The sequence below is a fragment of the Sorex araneus genome, chromosome 11 (genome assembly GCF_027595985.1).
Source record: "Sorex araneus isolate mSorAra2 chromosome 11, mSorAra2.pri, whole genome shotgun sequence".
Taxonomy (NCBI): domain Eukaryota; kingdom Metazoa; phylum Chordata; class Mammalia; order Eulipotyphla; family Soricidae; genus Sorex; species Sorex araneus.
Window position 1 is genome coordinate 27,994,280 of NC_073312.1, and position 17,511 is coordinate 28,011,790.

General features: G+C 37.0%; 1 protein-coding gene across 2 annotated transcripts in view; it reads left to right on the plus strand.

Moving 5' to 3' along the window:
- The window catches only part of HPSE2 (heparanase 2 (inactive)), a 641,446-nt gene that overhangs the window by 415,777 nt on the left and 208,158 nt on the right, over positions 1-17,511 (plus strand). For both annotated transcript variants that reach the window (XM_055119266.1, XM_055119267.1), the window contains one exon: positions 9,417-9,464. In XM_055119266.1, the coding sequence (XP_054975241.1) occupies positions 9,417-9,464 (48 nt within the window). The remainder of the gene's footprint in view (positions 1-9,416; positions 9,465-17,511) is intronic.

The following is a 17,511-nucleotide window of genomic DNA, read 5'->3' on the forward strand; positions in this document are numbered from 1 at the left end:
CAATCTGGGAATTACAAAGTAATGGTTGAAAATCCTTGCATAGTTTCAGACCCTAAGTGGAATGCTCTTTGCCAGTGGTATTTTGCCTCTGACAGAGCAGTTCTCGCGTGTGTTAGTCCACCTCTAGCGCTACTCTTGCTGAACGTTCTGCAGCTGTGTTGAAGTTATTCATTTATGTGGTTTGGGCCAACTTCTGAGAAACATGCAGAACTAGAGAGCAATAGAATCCATCAATGTTAGATGCGAACAAGGAAAATTATTTGTGTTCTTCACTTTTCCTCCATAATACCAATATACATGTATAGAAAAACTGTGTATAGAAACAATATAAAGAGATTCGTAATTTTCAGTGATGAAGCATGGGGACGGGGACGATATCCCCCCAACTCAGTTACTAAACCTTCCATTCCTTGGAGCTGTGTCTACTCAGTTTTCTCTATGTGTAATTTTATGGTTGTTTTCTGTTTTTCTCATTTAAAAAGATCTATCATTAAAAGATTTCTTGAAACAAATTATTTCCTCATTTTACTTATTTATTCAGTTTATGGCCACACCCAGAAACATGCAGGAGAGCTGTTCCTGGCTCTGTGCTCAGAAGTGACCCCTGGTCATGCTCAGGGGACCATATGTGGTGCCAGTGTTGACTGCATGCAAGGAAAGTGCTTTGCCTTCTGTACTCTCTCCAATTTATATTTCCCCTATTTTACATGAGCTTTTCTTTTACACTTCCCCACTAAGAGATATGTTTTTGGTTATCCTAGTCATATTTGAAAATGCAAATTTTGTTTGATGTTATTCGCAAATTACACTTCCCTTAGAATAAGTGCAGAAATGTTTTCATCTGCTTGAAATTGTCTCGTTATATTTCTATATGAGAAAAAGAAAGAATGAGACTTAAAGCAATTTTACACAAACACATTCTTAATAGTTGTGCTTTAGTATGGGTAAAGTGGGTAAAGTGCTGGCCTTGCACATGGTTGACCCAGGTTCGATTCCAGCACCACATGTAGTCCCCTGAGCTCCACAAGGAGTGATCCCTGAGCAAGGAGTAAACTCTGGCTCAGTGGATGTGGCCAAATACCACTCTCTTCTCAATAATGGTGTTTCCTTAAGTTATCTTAAGCAAATTTTTGGCTTGTTCAATAAATGCTAAAGGCAAGCAGATAATTGTATTTGTTTAGAAATAATAAATGATGAATAAAACACCCTTAAAATATAATAAAACTAAATGTATACAAAATAAATTATTAGGTGAAGAGCTGATTTTCTTTTTTCCCAGATAATCTTGACTTGTTCAGTGTCATATAAAAGTGCTTCTGAAATCCCATAATAAAGTTTGTAAATAAAAATAACTAAGCTGTGATACATATACTGAATAGAATACTACTTAGCTATTTAAAAAGTGAGTCTTAGAACCTTAGAACCAATGAAACTGAAAGCATGAGATACAAACTGTAATATCCAAACTAAAAACTGTGCCTGACAAAGACACAGGCTTGGAGGGGGGAGCTTAAATGGGGACACTGGTGGAGGGAAGTTGACACTGTTGATGGGGATAGCTGTGAGAAAGTTGTGTGTCTGAAATTCAACCTTGAATAACTTTATAAATCATAGTTCCTTCACCGCTAATATCACTGTATCACTCATCCCATTGCTCATCGATTTGCTGGAGCGAGCACCAGTAATGTCTCCATTGTGAGACTTGTTGTTACTGTTTTTGGCATATCGAATACGCCACGGGTAACTTGCCAGGCTCTGCCATGCAGGAGAGATACTCTGCCGTGTGGGCAGGATACTCTCGGTAGCTTGCCAGGCTTTCCAAGAGGAGCGGAAGTATCGAACCCAGTTCGGCCACGTGCAAGGCAAACACCCTACCTGCTGTGCTATCACTCCAGCCCACCCCGAATATATTATATCAAAATTAAAATCTCTTACTTTACAACAACATAGATGGAACTTGATTTGGTTGTGCTAAGAGAAAGAAGACAAAGTAAAAGACAATTACTGGATGGATGGCTTCTCTCGTTGTGGGGTATAAAAGCAAAATCACAATAAAATAACTCTTAAGACTGAAAAAATATTGTCATTACCTGAGGAGAGACAGTAGGAGAAAAGGTAGAGGAGGTTGACCTGATCGTGCTAATTGCACTAAAGAACTTTAGTCAGGGGTGTGCACGGGTTACAAAGAGACATTCTCCGGAAATTTATATATTATTGAAGGTCAGTGGTACATCAATTTAAAAATATAAGAGAATTTAAGAAATAAAGTGTCCAAAATCATTTTTTAAAGTTCCAGTCACTCCTATACTAAGTTCAACCATTTAATGAATTATCACATGTAATTTTAAAACATTGTTTTATAAATACCCTTGTTAATATTCTTGTTAATTTCTGATCACTTTACTAATCCCTGAGGACTCCTTACTAGGACATGTTCCTAGGAATGTTTTAATAATGGCAGCTTTATGATATATTTTGATACATGGTAGATTATATCAGTAGCTCCCAAACTTGTTTACCTATCACCCACTTTTTCAAAATAAAAAGAAAATCACTTCGTGCCCCCCTAAAAATATGCCTTCTCAAGTAAACTAATGGAAAATAACCCTCCCCCATTGCACTCTAAACTACTATTGCCCCTACAATGTTTCAGAAACCTTAGGTTGCTCCGTTGGGGAAATGCTGATTCAGATAAATGTATCTTCATTAGATTAACTTTTCAGAATTTTCTTGTCTTGTTCCAGAAAAATCTTAGAATGATTTTGTAAAGTTTCAGAAATATCTGTTGGTACATTGTCTTATTAGAATTTCATTAAACTCATGAGGTAGTTTTAGAATTGATTTTTCTACCCAGAATCTTGCTATTTCCTGTATGTAACTTTTAAAAATCTATAAATAATATCATATTCTACATGCATGTCTAGTACCTTTTATATTTAATTAGACATTTTATAGGTTTTGTTTGAGGAATCTAGGGGATGTAGAGCTAAGTACCTCTAATGTTTCGAGCTCCCATATTTTTTTCTCTTTTTAGAATGCTACTTTTGATAATGTAATGTTAGATTAGGACCAACTCCTCTAGAAGAATAACGCATAAATAAAGACAGGTTTTTTTTGTTCAGATTTTTAGTACCAGAAAGAACCAATTTCTAACTGCTAATGTACACAAGAAGTTTTTTTAAAATTTATTATCATGTCACTGTGCTCACCATTCAGGAATGTTAATTGATATGCTGCGGTTTACAAAGTTGTCCATAATAGACCTGCTTCGTACAATGTTCCACACCAATCCCACCACCTATGGCCTCTTCCCTCCACCAATATTCCCAGGTTCCCTCTCAACCCCCAGCCTACCCCCTTGGCAGGGAAATAGATCTTCTATTTCATGTTACTTGGTCCAATAAAACTTAAAGGAATGGGAAATAGAATTATTAGAAAATAAATCAATAGAGATTAATCTGTAATGATTAATTGCAAGATGTCTGTAACTTTTCTTAAGCTAGAAGAGATAAAGAAATACATATGCATCATGGGTAAGTGTAATTCCTCAATAACACATAATGGGAAGTTTCTCCTGTCCTTTAAAGAAACTCTTTTAAAACTTCTTTCAAAACTGTCTTTCAAAGCTATGAATTCCCTAAAATGATATTTATCCATGAAGCTCTTTATGGATTTTTCAAATTTGAATGAAATCTATCTGGACAGAGTATTCTTGGTGAGGTTTTCAGTTTGCTGAGATTTTGTACTATATCTTTTCAAATTCTTCTTGCTTGTAGAGTCTCATTTGATAGATCCACTGTATATCTTATGGCTTTTCCTTTGTACATAAGTTCCTTTTTTAAAATCATCATTCAATATTTGTCTCTGTCTTTGGATATTGTCATTTTTGACTATATTTTGGAGTTTTCTGAATTGGGTCTATTTTCACTGAAACCCTTTGGGCCTCTTGAATTTTTGTGTCTGTAATGCTCAACTCTGGAAAGTTCTTATTGATGCTTTCTAGAATTATTGTTTCTTCATCGCATTTGCCTTCCTGTTCTTCTAGGACTCTGATGATTCTTTTATTGTTCCTCTTGAGTTCATCCCCTAGTTCTCTGGTATGCTGATCATTTCTTTTCAGACTATTTTCCACCTTCTTCTGTTTCCTAGCACTTTTATTTTCATCTTGGATCTCCTCAATCTTTTGCTCAATTTCTGTTATTCTGCTGTTCTGAGCTTATTATGAGTTTTTAAATATCACCTACCATGTTCTTCATTCCTGTCATTTCTGACTGTAGTTTGCACTACACTGCACTGTTGTCCCATTGCTCATCGATCTGCTCTAGCAGGCACCAGTAATGTCTCCATTGTGAGACTTGTTGTAACTGTTTTGGCATATCGAATATGCCATGGATAGCTTGCCAGGCTCTGCCATGCAGGTGGGATACTCTTGGTACCTTGCCCGGATCGCCAAGACGGATGGAGGAATCGAACCCAGGTTGGCCACGTGCAAGGCAAATGCCCTACCCGCTGTGCTATCACTCCAGTCCTGACTGTAGTAGATGATATTTTTTTGGCTTTTTGGGTCACACCCGTCACTGCACAGGGGTTACGCCTGCCTCTGCACTCAAGAATTACTCCTGGCTGTGCTCAGGGGACCATATGGGATGCTGGGAATCGAACTGCATGCAAGGCAAGTGCTCTACCCATTGTGCTCTTGCTCCAGCCCCTTTTTTTAATTTGGACTCTCATACTGTCTTGTGCTTTGCTGATACCTGTGCTATCATTTCTTTGAACTCATTGAACATCCTAATGTAGTATCACTAAAGACACTGTCTGAGCATTTACTGGTGTTGTTTATATTTTTAATGATAATGTTTTCACTCATTGACAGGCTTCTACATGTTCTCCCCATTGGTTTTCTACTGTTCTTGCTGTGCTGAAGGAGTGTCTTTGTGGTTAACCCTCCTGGAAGATGCTAAGGGATAAGCTGGAGATTGCTCTTTGTTTTCTTTGCCCCTCCTCACAGAATAACAAGAATAACTGTGAGCAGTGAGTAATGTGTTGAGTGGATCTGTCACGGCTGCGAAAGGGGGCCATGCACTTTAAGAGCCCAATGGGATGATGGAGCAGCGAGCAAGAAGGTCAGGATGGGGCTGTGGTGTATGCCCTTAATGTGGCGCAGGTCGGGTGTGGAGGCTTCAGGAACCCACCCACTAGGGAAAAGTCCTGCCTCCTGTTCCGAAATAGGCCCAGTGATATCAGCCAGAGGCAGGCCTCACCTGGATGGTGGAGCAGCAAGCAGAAAGCCAGGGTTCTGTCTTCTTAATTACCTGTTCTCACCTTTTATTCAGGGCATTGATGATTTTCTCCCTCCTACTTTCCTTGTGAATATAGACCTGTTATTATCAATGACAGGTTGTTACCAATGACTCTTTTATTCAAGTTTCTTGAGGATTTGGAGTACATTCATCAACATAAGCATTGAAAGTCTGTTCCTGAATTGCCCATCTCAAGCAAGGGATGCAGTGTCAACACTGGAGTCTTCTCTTACAGCCCCAAGCCCTGCATGAAAACTCACCCACCATGTCCTCCTGAGCCCCCCAGCAACACTTCTCATATATGTCGTGTTTCATTCTCACATTTCACAGCCTTTTCTCTGTCTAGATTCATCTCCTAACAGTCCACACCAATACCCTTTACCTTTTGCCAGAAGGATTTTCCTGAAACTGAAATCTGATCCCCACAGATTTTCCCTTATTTAAACTTAATTTTAAACTTACTTTCAGGTAAATACTTCTTTCAAATGAAAAATAAAACTTTTTACATTCATTGACCCAGCTAGAGATCTGACATACAGAAAGCTTCTCTGAACTCCTGAGAATAGTCACCTTGACTTTTATTTATTTGTTTGTTTGTTTGTTTTGGGGGGTTACACCTGGCGATACTCAGGGGTTACTCCTAGCTCTGCACTTAGGAATTACTCCTGGCGGTGCTCAGGAAACCATGTGGGGTCCTAGAGATCAAACCCAGGTTGGTTGCTTGCAAGGTAAAGGCCCCCCTACCAACAATACTATAGCTCTAGCCCCACCTTGACTTTATTATTATTGTTGTTGTTGTTGTTATTATTATTATTATTGGCTTGGCTCATGATCTTCCTTTATGTGGCCTGCTCTCATGGCAGAATCCTAACCAGGTTCAATGCTGTGTATGATGTGAGGCTTTTTTCTAATGTCATAAAGGCAGACTTCCTGTGATGGCTGCCCAACAGCATTTAGTTTGTATGAATAATTCAGCATAAAGAAACCTTGATGGCTAGTTGTCTCAGAAAGCAGCAAGCAGAAGGTCAGGGCTATGTGTTCAGGCCTTTTACCCAGAGCATTGATGATTTTCTCCCTCCTACTTTTCTAGTGAATGTAAACTTGTTATTATCAATGACTGTTTAATTCAAGTTTCTTGAGGATTGGAATTTGTCTTTGTTGTGATTATCTGTAGCAGTGGCCCTGAGTTAGTCAGCTGTTGATATCTGCCCCAGCACATTTTTTTTTTTACAAATAAGCACTGGAATTCTAGGATTTTTAAAAATTATTTATTCTATTGAATCACCATGTGGAAAATTACAAAGCGTTCAGGCTTAAGTCTCAATTATGCAATGAATGAACACCCATCCCTTCACCAGTGCCCATATTCCACCACCAAAAACCCCATTATACCTCCTACCCCCAACCCCCACCCCCGCCTATGTAGCTGATACATTTCACTTTATTTTCTCTTTACCTTGATTACATTCCATATTTCAACACAAAACTCACTATTGTTGTTGGAGTTTACCCAAAAAAAACAGCCCTACTAACATGGAAGCATTTGACAATAAGTTTTCCATTGTTGAGAATGATGAGTTATGAAGTTGCGTGGCCACAATAGTGGCCGTGCAGTTTAGGATTTCTGTATTTTAGTATTTTAGTGATTAAGTCCAGGGAAATTTATGTTAGAAATTGCATCATTTCCCTTCCTGGGGCAGCATGGGGCAATGACTTAGTTCACAGTCTAGAGACATGGCTGCAAGCAGTTGCTGGGACCAAGAGTAGTTTAGCAGGCCTTCGGATCGTGGTCGATCAGCAGCAAGCAGCCGCACAAAAGTGTGGCCACTCGGGTCGAATCTCGGCGGAGTGCTCACCAGTATCGCCCTGGCCTGAGACTGCCCACGTGTCCTGCTGTTTCAAGTTCATAAGTCTTTTTTTTTCTCCTTCCCGCACCACCAAGTTAGTGCCTGCTTAATAGTCTTCCAAAATGCTAGCGTTTGTGAGAGGAAGGGAACAAGCAAAGAAGCAGCTCAGGTTTTTGACATTTCTGATAAATATGGTGGTATTTTTTCAAGGTAATAGTTCAACTTATTATTTTTTGGCATCTTAAAGTTGTGTTAGGTTTCTTTGGCTTCAGTGAAACAGCTTGTAAGAATAATAATTCTTACAAGAATAAGAGTTGAGTTTGGAATCAGAGAGTGAAGCTTCATGGATTTAATCTGCAATAACTATAACTTTGAGTAAATCTCATAAACACTTAAAGACTCAGCCTTCTTCATTTTATAATGAATGTTTTTCTACTCAGGTGAGGGAGGGAGGGATGTTTGTTTTTACAGTTCCAGGATCACCCAGGTCCTTCACATGCAAGGTATGACCCCTGTTGCCAATAAGGTTACCTTGAGGGTTACTGAAATTATATTTATTTTAAAATTTTTAGAAAAACACAATAATATGTTACCACCGTGTTTATTTTATATATAAGTGGAGTCAATTTTGCATAAAATACTTCTTTTTTCAGAGATGTTAAGAGATTATTTGAAGGAGCAAGGCTTATACAAATGTATTTTTAAATTATTTCATTTTTAGTGACACATATCTATCAGATTTTATCATTTTACCTCACCCTCTCAAATATTCCAGCATGTGGCATCAGAACACATGGACGGGGAAGAAGAGGCATGTGGGTAATTGAGTTATTCATTTTTTATTCACAGGACTGGAGTGATAGCACAGTGGGTAGGCGTTTGCCTTGCTGTCCCTCTCAGAGAGCCCGGCAAGCTACTGAGAGTATCCTGCCCACACAGCAGAGCCTAGCAAGCTACCTGCGGCGTATTCAATATGCCAAAAACAGTAACAACAAGTCTCACAATGGAGACATTACTGGTTCTCGCTCGAGCAAATCGATGAACAGTGCTACAGTGCTACAGTACTCTTGGCATCTGTGAGGCCTCATGATCCTTCCTTAGCCTATTAGTTCTCTGGAGAAGACACACAGGAGTGGGGGAGTGCGGAGTATTGCTAACAAGCTTTGCTGTGTGCTTTGCTCAGAAGCAGACTTTTGAGCCCAGCCTCTTTATCAGCTGACACTTATTACACCAAACTGTTCCAGAAATGGTAAGTGTCTCCAACCAGGCTACTGGAAGGCAAAGTACAAACTCCTCTGATCACAGAAATCTCAGAAAGTTTTCTTTGTGGCCATCAGTTCCTATGCTCAGATTGCTGTAATGGGTAGTCTTTGGGGTATATGTTTTATAGTGATTTATACTAATATAAAGATTTGATTTTTCCCATCTGGGCAGGCTTGGAGCAGGTTGCTCAGATCAGGGCTGGGCCTCTTCCGCCCATATCACCCATTTTCCAGTAACTAGGCAGTCACACCCAGAAACTGTCCCCGTCCCCAGTGCCATGTAATCCCATCAATGGTCAACATCCAGAGACTACAAAACCAAGCTCTTGGGAGCCATGCAACATCTTATAACCTAGTTATCACTCTCAGAGAACCTGGCAAGCTACCGAGAGTTTCCTGCCCCCATGGGAGAGCCTGGCAAGCTCCCCGTGGGGTGGCGTATTCATATGCCAAAACCAGTGACAATGATGGGTCTCATTCCCCTGACCCTGAAAGAGCCTCCAATGAGGCACCATTCGGAAGGACGAGTAAAGAGAGGCTTCTAAAATCTCATGGCTAGGACGAATGGAGATGTTACTGAGACCACTTGAGAAAATTGACGATCAATGGGATGATGATGATGATAATTTTTCCCATGTTTTCTTTAAAAAGAGATGCCTAAGTTTCTTCAGAATCATCAATTGCTTGGTGACCTTTGGGTAGTGTCATCACCTATTTATCTCCTACCAGAGCTCAGAGTATTTAGAGAATAGAAAGGAGAGAGAGAAGTTTTGATCACACGAAAAGTATTAGGAAGCTAAAAGGCATGAACTTTGGAAGATAGATATAAGTATACATAGATATAATACATTGAAATTTTGATTTCCAGGTGGTAAAGGATGTATGGAGAAAAGTCCACTGAACTGCTTAGGAACTGATCTGACCTATGTTTTCACGGATCTTATTTTAATCTTGGGGATATGGTTTACTTTAAGTTGAGATATCTTTGTTCCTTTTTTTCTATGCAGATTCATGAAGGTGGCAGGAAGCACGGTGGATGCAGTTACCTGGCAACAGTAGGTATTCGCCATTTTTCCTCTTATCATCAGTGTCTGTGAAGAGAAAGATAATTACTTGTTACCAAGCTAATAGCTGACATTTAATAAGCTATGCTTCATCCTGTAAGAAAACAGTTGAAACTAACTAAAGCTTCTCCTATGATGAGGTTGTCTCTTAGTTACATATTTTTTCAGTTTTAAAAAATTGACACTTTAGAAATCTCATCTGTACATATATATACATATATATTTAATTAATCTATAAAAAGTTAATGGGAATTTGAATATACCAACACCACCCCTATGGGCTTTATTTTTAAGAATAAATGTCCTTGTTTAGAAGAGGAAGTAGATTTTTGTTGGGGGGGACCCCCAAGTGATACTCAGGGTCCCAGTGATTGTCAGCCAACCTGTCTGATGGTTTAATTCGAGGGCCCAAGGATGCAGTGCTGCTCTAGCAAGAGAAAATTGTTTCAATTACTCAGTGTGTCAAGCATCATGTGAAAATAGGAATACTTTATTATATTAAAGGTAGTGATCTTCACTAGTGTCAAGAGAGTCACTAATATGTAATAGATTAGAAGAAAATAGAAAAAATACGAAGAGAATGAAGCAACAATAAGAGAAAGGGATAAATCTCACATGAAGAAGTTCACAGTGGCAAAGACCTATTACCCTAAGTTACTTGACTTGGAAAGACAGTGCATAAATTTTGTATGTGTAAGACTCATGGTATTTGACCTGCAATGCCCAGTCTTTTGCAATGGCTTGCCAATTTTGGAAACTTGCATTCTGTCTTCGTGAGTAATCTATCTCACAGCACCTTTTAAACCATCTTTTATCTACTGTGGACCTCACAACTCAAATCTGTGCTCTCTTTCTTGACTCTCATAGCTAAAATTTTCTCTACCCTCGATTTTAAGTGGATCATAGTATCCCTGCATATTAATATTATTTAAAAGAAAGAGAGGTGGGTGAAATCTATATCAAGTATACCCAAAAGATTGATTTGTTGGGAATCAACAACTTCAGTCACGAATGAAAGTATTTTACTATATGTTTCTACTCTCGGTGTCTCTAAGATGAAGTTCTAAATATTTTCTGAAATGCTTTCCCTGCTTCAGTTTGTTTTCGTGAGTCATGGATTAGATAGGTTTGAGGATCTTGCCATTACCTTATGTAAAATGCGTCAGTTGTCTTCCCCCTTGCACTTACACTGAAAACCGAACTTTACTTCGTTTTCTAAAACCATTTGTTTTCTAAACCATTTGTTACTGTTCCTTTCTGATTGCCCCTGGTGTCAACTCTGACATCTCTCATTCTTTTTCAACATACTGGTGATCTTTCAGCTTTTAGAAAGTTTGCATGAATTCTGCTTTGGAATTTCTGTACATGCTATTTCTTCTGCCTGAAATGCTGGAGTTCCATTTTTAGTGTGGTTAAAGGATCTCATTTTGTAAGACTCATCTCACATGTCATTCTCATCAAAAAGTCTTCACTGATGAAAACATATTTCCCATTTAATTATCCTTTTATCCTTTTAGCTTTTTAAATATTACCTATTTATATTTTCATTATGTTTATAACTTATTTTTATAAATTGTTCCTTTTTCTCTTGCACAAGAATAGTACTTAGTCAACTCAACCAGTTCTCATGAAGGTTGTTCACTGGGCATTCTCTATAGAGAAGAATAACAACATTGGTGATTAATAATAATAACAATGTGGCAGGTACTATTTCAGATACTATTTCAGACCTTTATTTGCTGATCCTTACAATAATTAAATCAGGTAGGGTGCCAGGAATAAGTTCTGAGCATGGCTAAACAAACCCTTAGAAAGAACCAAATGAGGTTATTATTGTTCTTAATCACTCTTTTTCACAGTTTATAGATTGTATAAAATTAAAAGCTTACACAGAAAGTGGCAAATTTTTAACTTTAAGTTGTGCCTGGATCATTCCAAAGGCTTTACCTCTTTATAACTACTTTATTAACAAAATGGTATTTTTAATAGATATTTATGATAGTGGGAAAATTAAAATCCTCTTCAGCACCGTAACCAAAGGCTATTTAGATAATGCATCACAAAGTCTGAAGTTTGAAGAATTTATAGTGAATGTAGAGAGGAATAATCACATCAGGGTACAAAAATTACTCAGCAAGAATCTATGACTTGCTCGATAATCATGACTCACAGAGGCAGATCAGAGAAAAATGTTCATTCCCTATCTTAGCACTCTCTGTAGCACAAGGAGAATGAAGTGAGCACAGCATTTTTTATAATGGAGAAATTCTTCTTCTTCAAAAAAAGTATTTTGTTTGTCAGCTACCTTAAAATAATTGACCATTATTCAAGATAAGTAAATAACCTGAGTTTGCAACTGTTTCAGAAATACCCCACTAAGCAGGCAAGGGGTTTTATTTCTTTTAGCTCCCGGATCAGCGTTCATCTGGGGACAACAAGCAGCACCTAGAATCTACCGTGTATCCCCTGTCAGCCATAGTTTTCACTGAAGACTTGAATAATCTTGAAACAAACTCAGTTAATCCTGACCAGAAGGACTCAGTAAAAATTAAAGCCAAATGTCTTGTTTTTACCAACCAAGGAAAATGTTGGGGTGAAAATTTTTTTTTAACATAAAATAAGTCGAGTGACTGTCAGAAAAACAAAAGAATGTAGAATCTGTGTGTTGTGTGTATATATAGCCATTCAGAAGAATTCATTCAATATTGGGATGTTGAAGTTGGAATTGGTCAGTTGAACAAGTGCTATTCTGAGTCTGAAGCAGTGAAGAAACAATCTATATGATTAGATTAAAGGATGGGCCATACCCAGAAGTACTCAGGACTATTGAGTACTAACTCTTGACTCTTTGGTCAAGGATCACTCCTAACCGTGTTTCTATATGTGGTGCCAAAGATCAAACCAAGTCAGATGTGTGTAAGGTAATGGTGCCTTAACTCCTAGTCTATCTTTCAAGTTCTATATGTAGCACTGTAGCACTGTTGTCCTGTTGTTCATTGATTTGCTCTAGCGGGCACCAGTAATATCTCCATTGTGAGACTTGTTACTGTTTTTGGCATAGCGAATACACCACAGGTAGCTTGCCAGGCTCTGCCATGTGGGCAGGATACTCTCTGTAGCTTGCCGGGCTCTCTGAAAGGGATGGAGGAATCAAACCCAGGTTGGCCATGTGCAAGGCAAACACCCTACCTGCTATGCTATCATTCCAATCTGTAAAGTCCTATATAATTAGATTATTTTGATTTTAAAGTTTATGCACTTGGATTTTTCAGAACCAAGGTATATTATGTAATGGTTAGTCCTACCCACTAACCAATTCAGCATTCTGAAAACATAGTTGGAGAGTTAGAGATACTAAGTTCTAATTCTAGGGATTATCATTTTATATCAGAATATTAATAGTAAATCTAAACAAGAACATCAAGTACATACACACATATATTCTCAACAGGCAGGAAAGCCACATACAGAAGCAAAAACTAGAATATGTTTGTTCAATCCCTAAAGGAAATGAGTGGCACAGATGAAACCTACTTTTAAATGACCTCTCTGTGGTTACCTGACAATTCACGCAGGAGCAGGTGGTTGAAACCGAAATGCCTGATTATGTTTCTAAAAGATGCAGAAGGCTGGAAATGACAGGAAGAAGGTGCTAGGGAATAAAATACCAACATGAATATAAACTCTCCTTAAATCTTTGCTTGATCCTTGGAATGCGCATATTCAAGGAAGATTCCAAAGAGTCTGATAGAAAACAACAGCTAGAAACTTGGAAGAATTGAACAGAAAATTAAGCAGTTGTCTATCACATAAGAGAAAAAGATTGGAAATTAAATCTCACAAGTGTACGAGAACTTAATAAAAGCTATGTGCTCTCCCTTAAAAAATAAATGAAACAATTAGACCTTAGAAGAGAAGTTCATGTCTCAAGATTAGACTACCCTAACAAAGTATAAACTGATAATTTCATAAGGACAAGATGATCAGCCTTTTATCCAACTTCCTGCTAAATACAACACCATTACCCTCTGTCTCTACAATACATCATCCATGCCTTCTAGTGTATATTAAAAATATAATTATACATGCAAAGAAACAGGAAAACGTGATTCATAGCCAAAAAATGAGCAATAAATACAAACACAAAGATGCTTCAAACATTAAAATTGGTGATAATTTTTTAAATGCTATTATAAATACATTTATATTTTTAAAGGGAAATGCCTATATTGAGTGAATACAAAGGAAAGTAGCAGCAGTGAAATGAATACTAGATATTTTAAAAGAAAGTCAAATAATTATTTATGGAAAAAAAAGAAGAATTAAAGTGAAAATTTTGACTTTACCAAACAAGAGGCTAGAAACTAAATGTTCAGGAAGTTGCATTGTATCAATAGAAATTATACAATTAAAAAAGAGAAAGATATTGGAATAACAGTGATCAAATTTCTGATAACCTCATTGCCAATATAAATTAGCCTAATACCTATGTAGAATTCAAAGATACAAGAGAGAGAATGACATAGGACTTTTTTTTTAAAGAAATCAGAGCTAAATTTCCCAAATTTGGAGAAAAACATTAACTGATTAAACCAAAATATTAGAATAGAACCAATAAGTCAGAAGTCAGAATAACATGAAGAATTATTACAAGAAAAATCATATTTGGACATATTATAACCAAATTGCTGAGACCAAAAAAGAGAATATCTTCAAAATTCTCAAGACATAAAATGACACTTTTTAATCAAGAACTCAGTGATAGCTAAGTTGACAACAGAAACAATAGAAGACAGAAGACAGAGAAACAACATCTTTAAAGTATTAAAGAAAAACAGTCAAGCCATCCATATCCAACAGAAACATTCTTTAGAAATTAAAGGGAAATAATGTTTTTTTTTCTTGATAGATGAAAGCCAGTAGACATGTACTACAAGAAATACTAAAGGGTCAGTGAGCTCAATGTACTGAACTGAAAGCATACAAAGCTTGCAGGAGGACCAGGTTGCATTTCACCCACCCACTCCCGAAGCATGACAAGGAGAAACCCTCTGCCCTGACAAACAACAGATGTGGCCCTCAAAACAAACAAAACAAAAGGAAATATTGAAGGAATCTTTGAATAGGCAGTAATATAGAGAAACTTGAATCTCAAAAAATAATGAAAATTATGAAAATGGTAAATTTGTGCATCAATAAAATGATTTTTCTCTTAATTTCTTTTAGAAAGACAACTGATTATAATATAAACATGTTCAATTTATATGATAAATATAAATTTACATTGTAGACTTGGAGTAGCCCTTGAGCACTAGCCCAAAATTCAAGAAAAAATTTAAGTATATTAAGACAACTAACTGTAATATAAACATATTCGATTTATATTGTCAATATAAATTTACATAATAAACCTTAAGTAGCCCTTGAACACTGTTGAGTGTAACCCAAATTTTAGGGAAAAAATGTAAGTATAAAGATGTAAAAGCAGCTAAGTTAAAAATAAAAGGAAAGAATGATGTACCATAAAAGCAGGTAAAATAGAAAAAAATGATAAAGCTAGATTAAAATCAGGCAAATAGGCTGCAAATTTAAAAAATATTGTCAGACAAAGAGAGATAATTTCTAATAACAAAAGGCTTAATTCAGGAAGACAGGGTAATCATAATCGTGGGTAACTGTGATAGGACAACAAAAGATTGTCTACATTCTAATTTCTCAAAACTGTAAATGTATCATGTTACCTCACACAATGCAATGCCTTTCCACATCCTCCAACAGTTTATTGCTTAAGTACTGGTTAGATTAGAATTTGGTGCTCACATTTTTAATGATGTCAATTTGATTCATAGTAGAGAATGTAGCATGATAGGACTACTTTTTTCAACTTTCTGTTTTCCCTGGAGTTAGTAATAGTGTTTTGTTTTGTTTTTCCGTTTGTTTCCTGCTAATCTGTTTCTAGTTCACTTATCAACTCTATACCAGAGGGATAAATCTCCTTCCCTGTATGCAAACAACCAGGGTAGCCATCAGTTCCCATTCTCCTGGGAGATGCTGGCCGGGGCAGTCTTCCTTCCTCTGGTCCCCTGTGGATCGGTTGATCTCCCCACTTCCTGTGCAGCTGTTGTCCTGGGAGCCCCCTTCACCCAAAGCAAGTTGACTTTCTTGTTTGCTGGATTCCTGCCTTTTTTTGAGGTTTACTCCCTCGTTTTGGAGGAACAGTTTTTTTCCCCCAAATTTCCTGAGGAAAGATAAATGTGAGGTAAACATGTTGAGACTTTATATTAGAGTTTGATTTATGGTTTGGATGCTTATAAATTTCCCTCAGATTTTGATGCTTATATTCCACTTCATTCTAGCGTTCCTTATAATTATTGAGATATTTGGTGTCTTTTTCTTTTACAAACCCTTTTCTTGACCCCTACCCCCTTTTGGAGGACTTTGGAGAACTGCTCCTTTCCCCCTCCCACAAAACTCATGATGTGTCTTTCATTGTTTTATTATGTGTATAGTGAATCCTCTCCATCTATAATTTCTGCCCTTCAGTGTGGTGAAATTTTCATGCAATTTTTAAAACATTTCCTTATTTTATATTTTATGGACTCTTTCTGCAACTTCCACTATTTAAGGATTAGAAACCCTTAAATAATACTCTATCTTTTAGATATTTTCTTCTATTTTCTAATAAATTTCTGCAATAATTTAAATTATATGGTGAAATTTCCATTTCTATTTTTATATTTCAAAAATTTAAAAATCATTTATTCCTCAAAACTTTCTTTTTATATAGCTTCTCTCCTTAACTGTGTATTTCTTTTCCTTTTTTTTACTTTGGTTTTTTGAGTCACTCCCAAAGAGGCTTAATCCTTGCTCTGTATTTATGATTACTCCTGGTGGTGCTCAGTGCTCATGGATTTTTTGCAGTACCTGGGATCAAACTAAGGCCTGCTGCATGGAAGGCAAGTACCTTAACTTCTTTTCTATCTCTTTGGCCCCAGTACTATCCTTTTTCCTCTGTGAATATCTGTTTTAATCATGTATAATTTATTTCTTTTCCCTCCCTCTCCTTTCCTTCTTCCCAAGATTCTTCTTCCTCCCTCCCTTTCTTTTTTTCTTTAACCTTTTTTATGGTTTCTGTGTTAAAAAATTTCCCCCTCTATGTCTTTCCCTCCACCTCCACCCCCATTATTTTTTTTGGTTTCTGTCTCTTACATTAAGTATTTTTATCAAATGCCAAAGAGTTCATAGATTCCTAATCCTTTTTAGGAGTAAGACATGAAAAGGAAAAGTTGATCAAACATTTTTTGTTCATAGTCATTTGTTCTCAACTAGTGGAGGCCTATTAGGGTCATCTGTCCATTACAACATTAAGGTACTCCTCTAACTGTCCATGTATGTTGGTATTGACAGTCGGGGTAGCTTTCTCAGAAAACAATGATCTCCTCTCATGACTACAATGTAGAAATCACTCAAGTATAAATGTAGCATTTTTACATCTAAGGAAATCAACTGTATATTTCAATTATTTAGTTTACATATAGATTTGTACTGTGTTAGAATGAAAAACAAACTTTAAAACATTTAAAATAATAAAGCCACTAAATACTATCTTTGAAAAACTAAAAATGAATGAGTGCTAATTTTATATTTTTGCAGATTTCATTGATACCTCATTGAATTACATTGGGGATATGTCTGTCTTCTATGGTGGTTTGTTGTTTTGATTTAAGAAATATGTAAAATGACTTTAGGATGGTATGTGGCTTGAAAGGTGAGGAATATTTGAGTAAGCATTCCTTTTTTCAGGTCATCATGTCTTTTATTTTCAGATATTATACAAATTTGAAGAAGTGACAGAATCTTAGAGATCAGTTTATTTAGCCAGAGCAATCGATTATTTATACTGTTCCTTAAAATATATTGGTCTTACAATTTGAAATGGGGGCTGGAGCGATAGCACAGCAGTTGGGCGTTCACCTTTCACGCGGCCGACCCGAGTTCGATTCCTCCACCCCTCTTGAAGAGCCCGGCAAGCTACCGA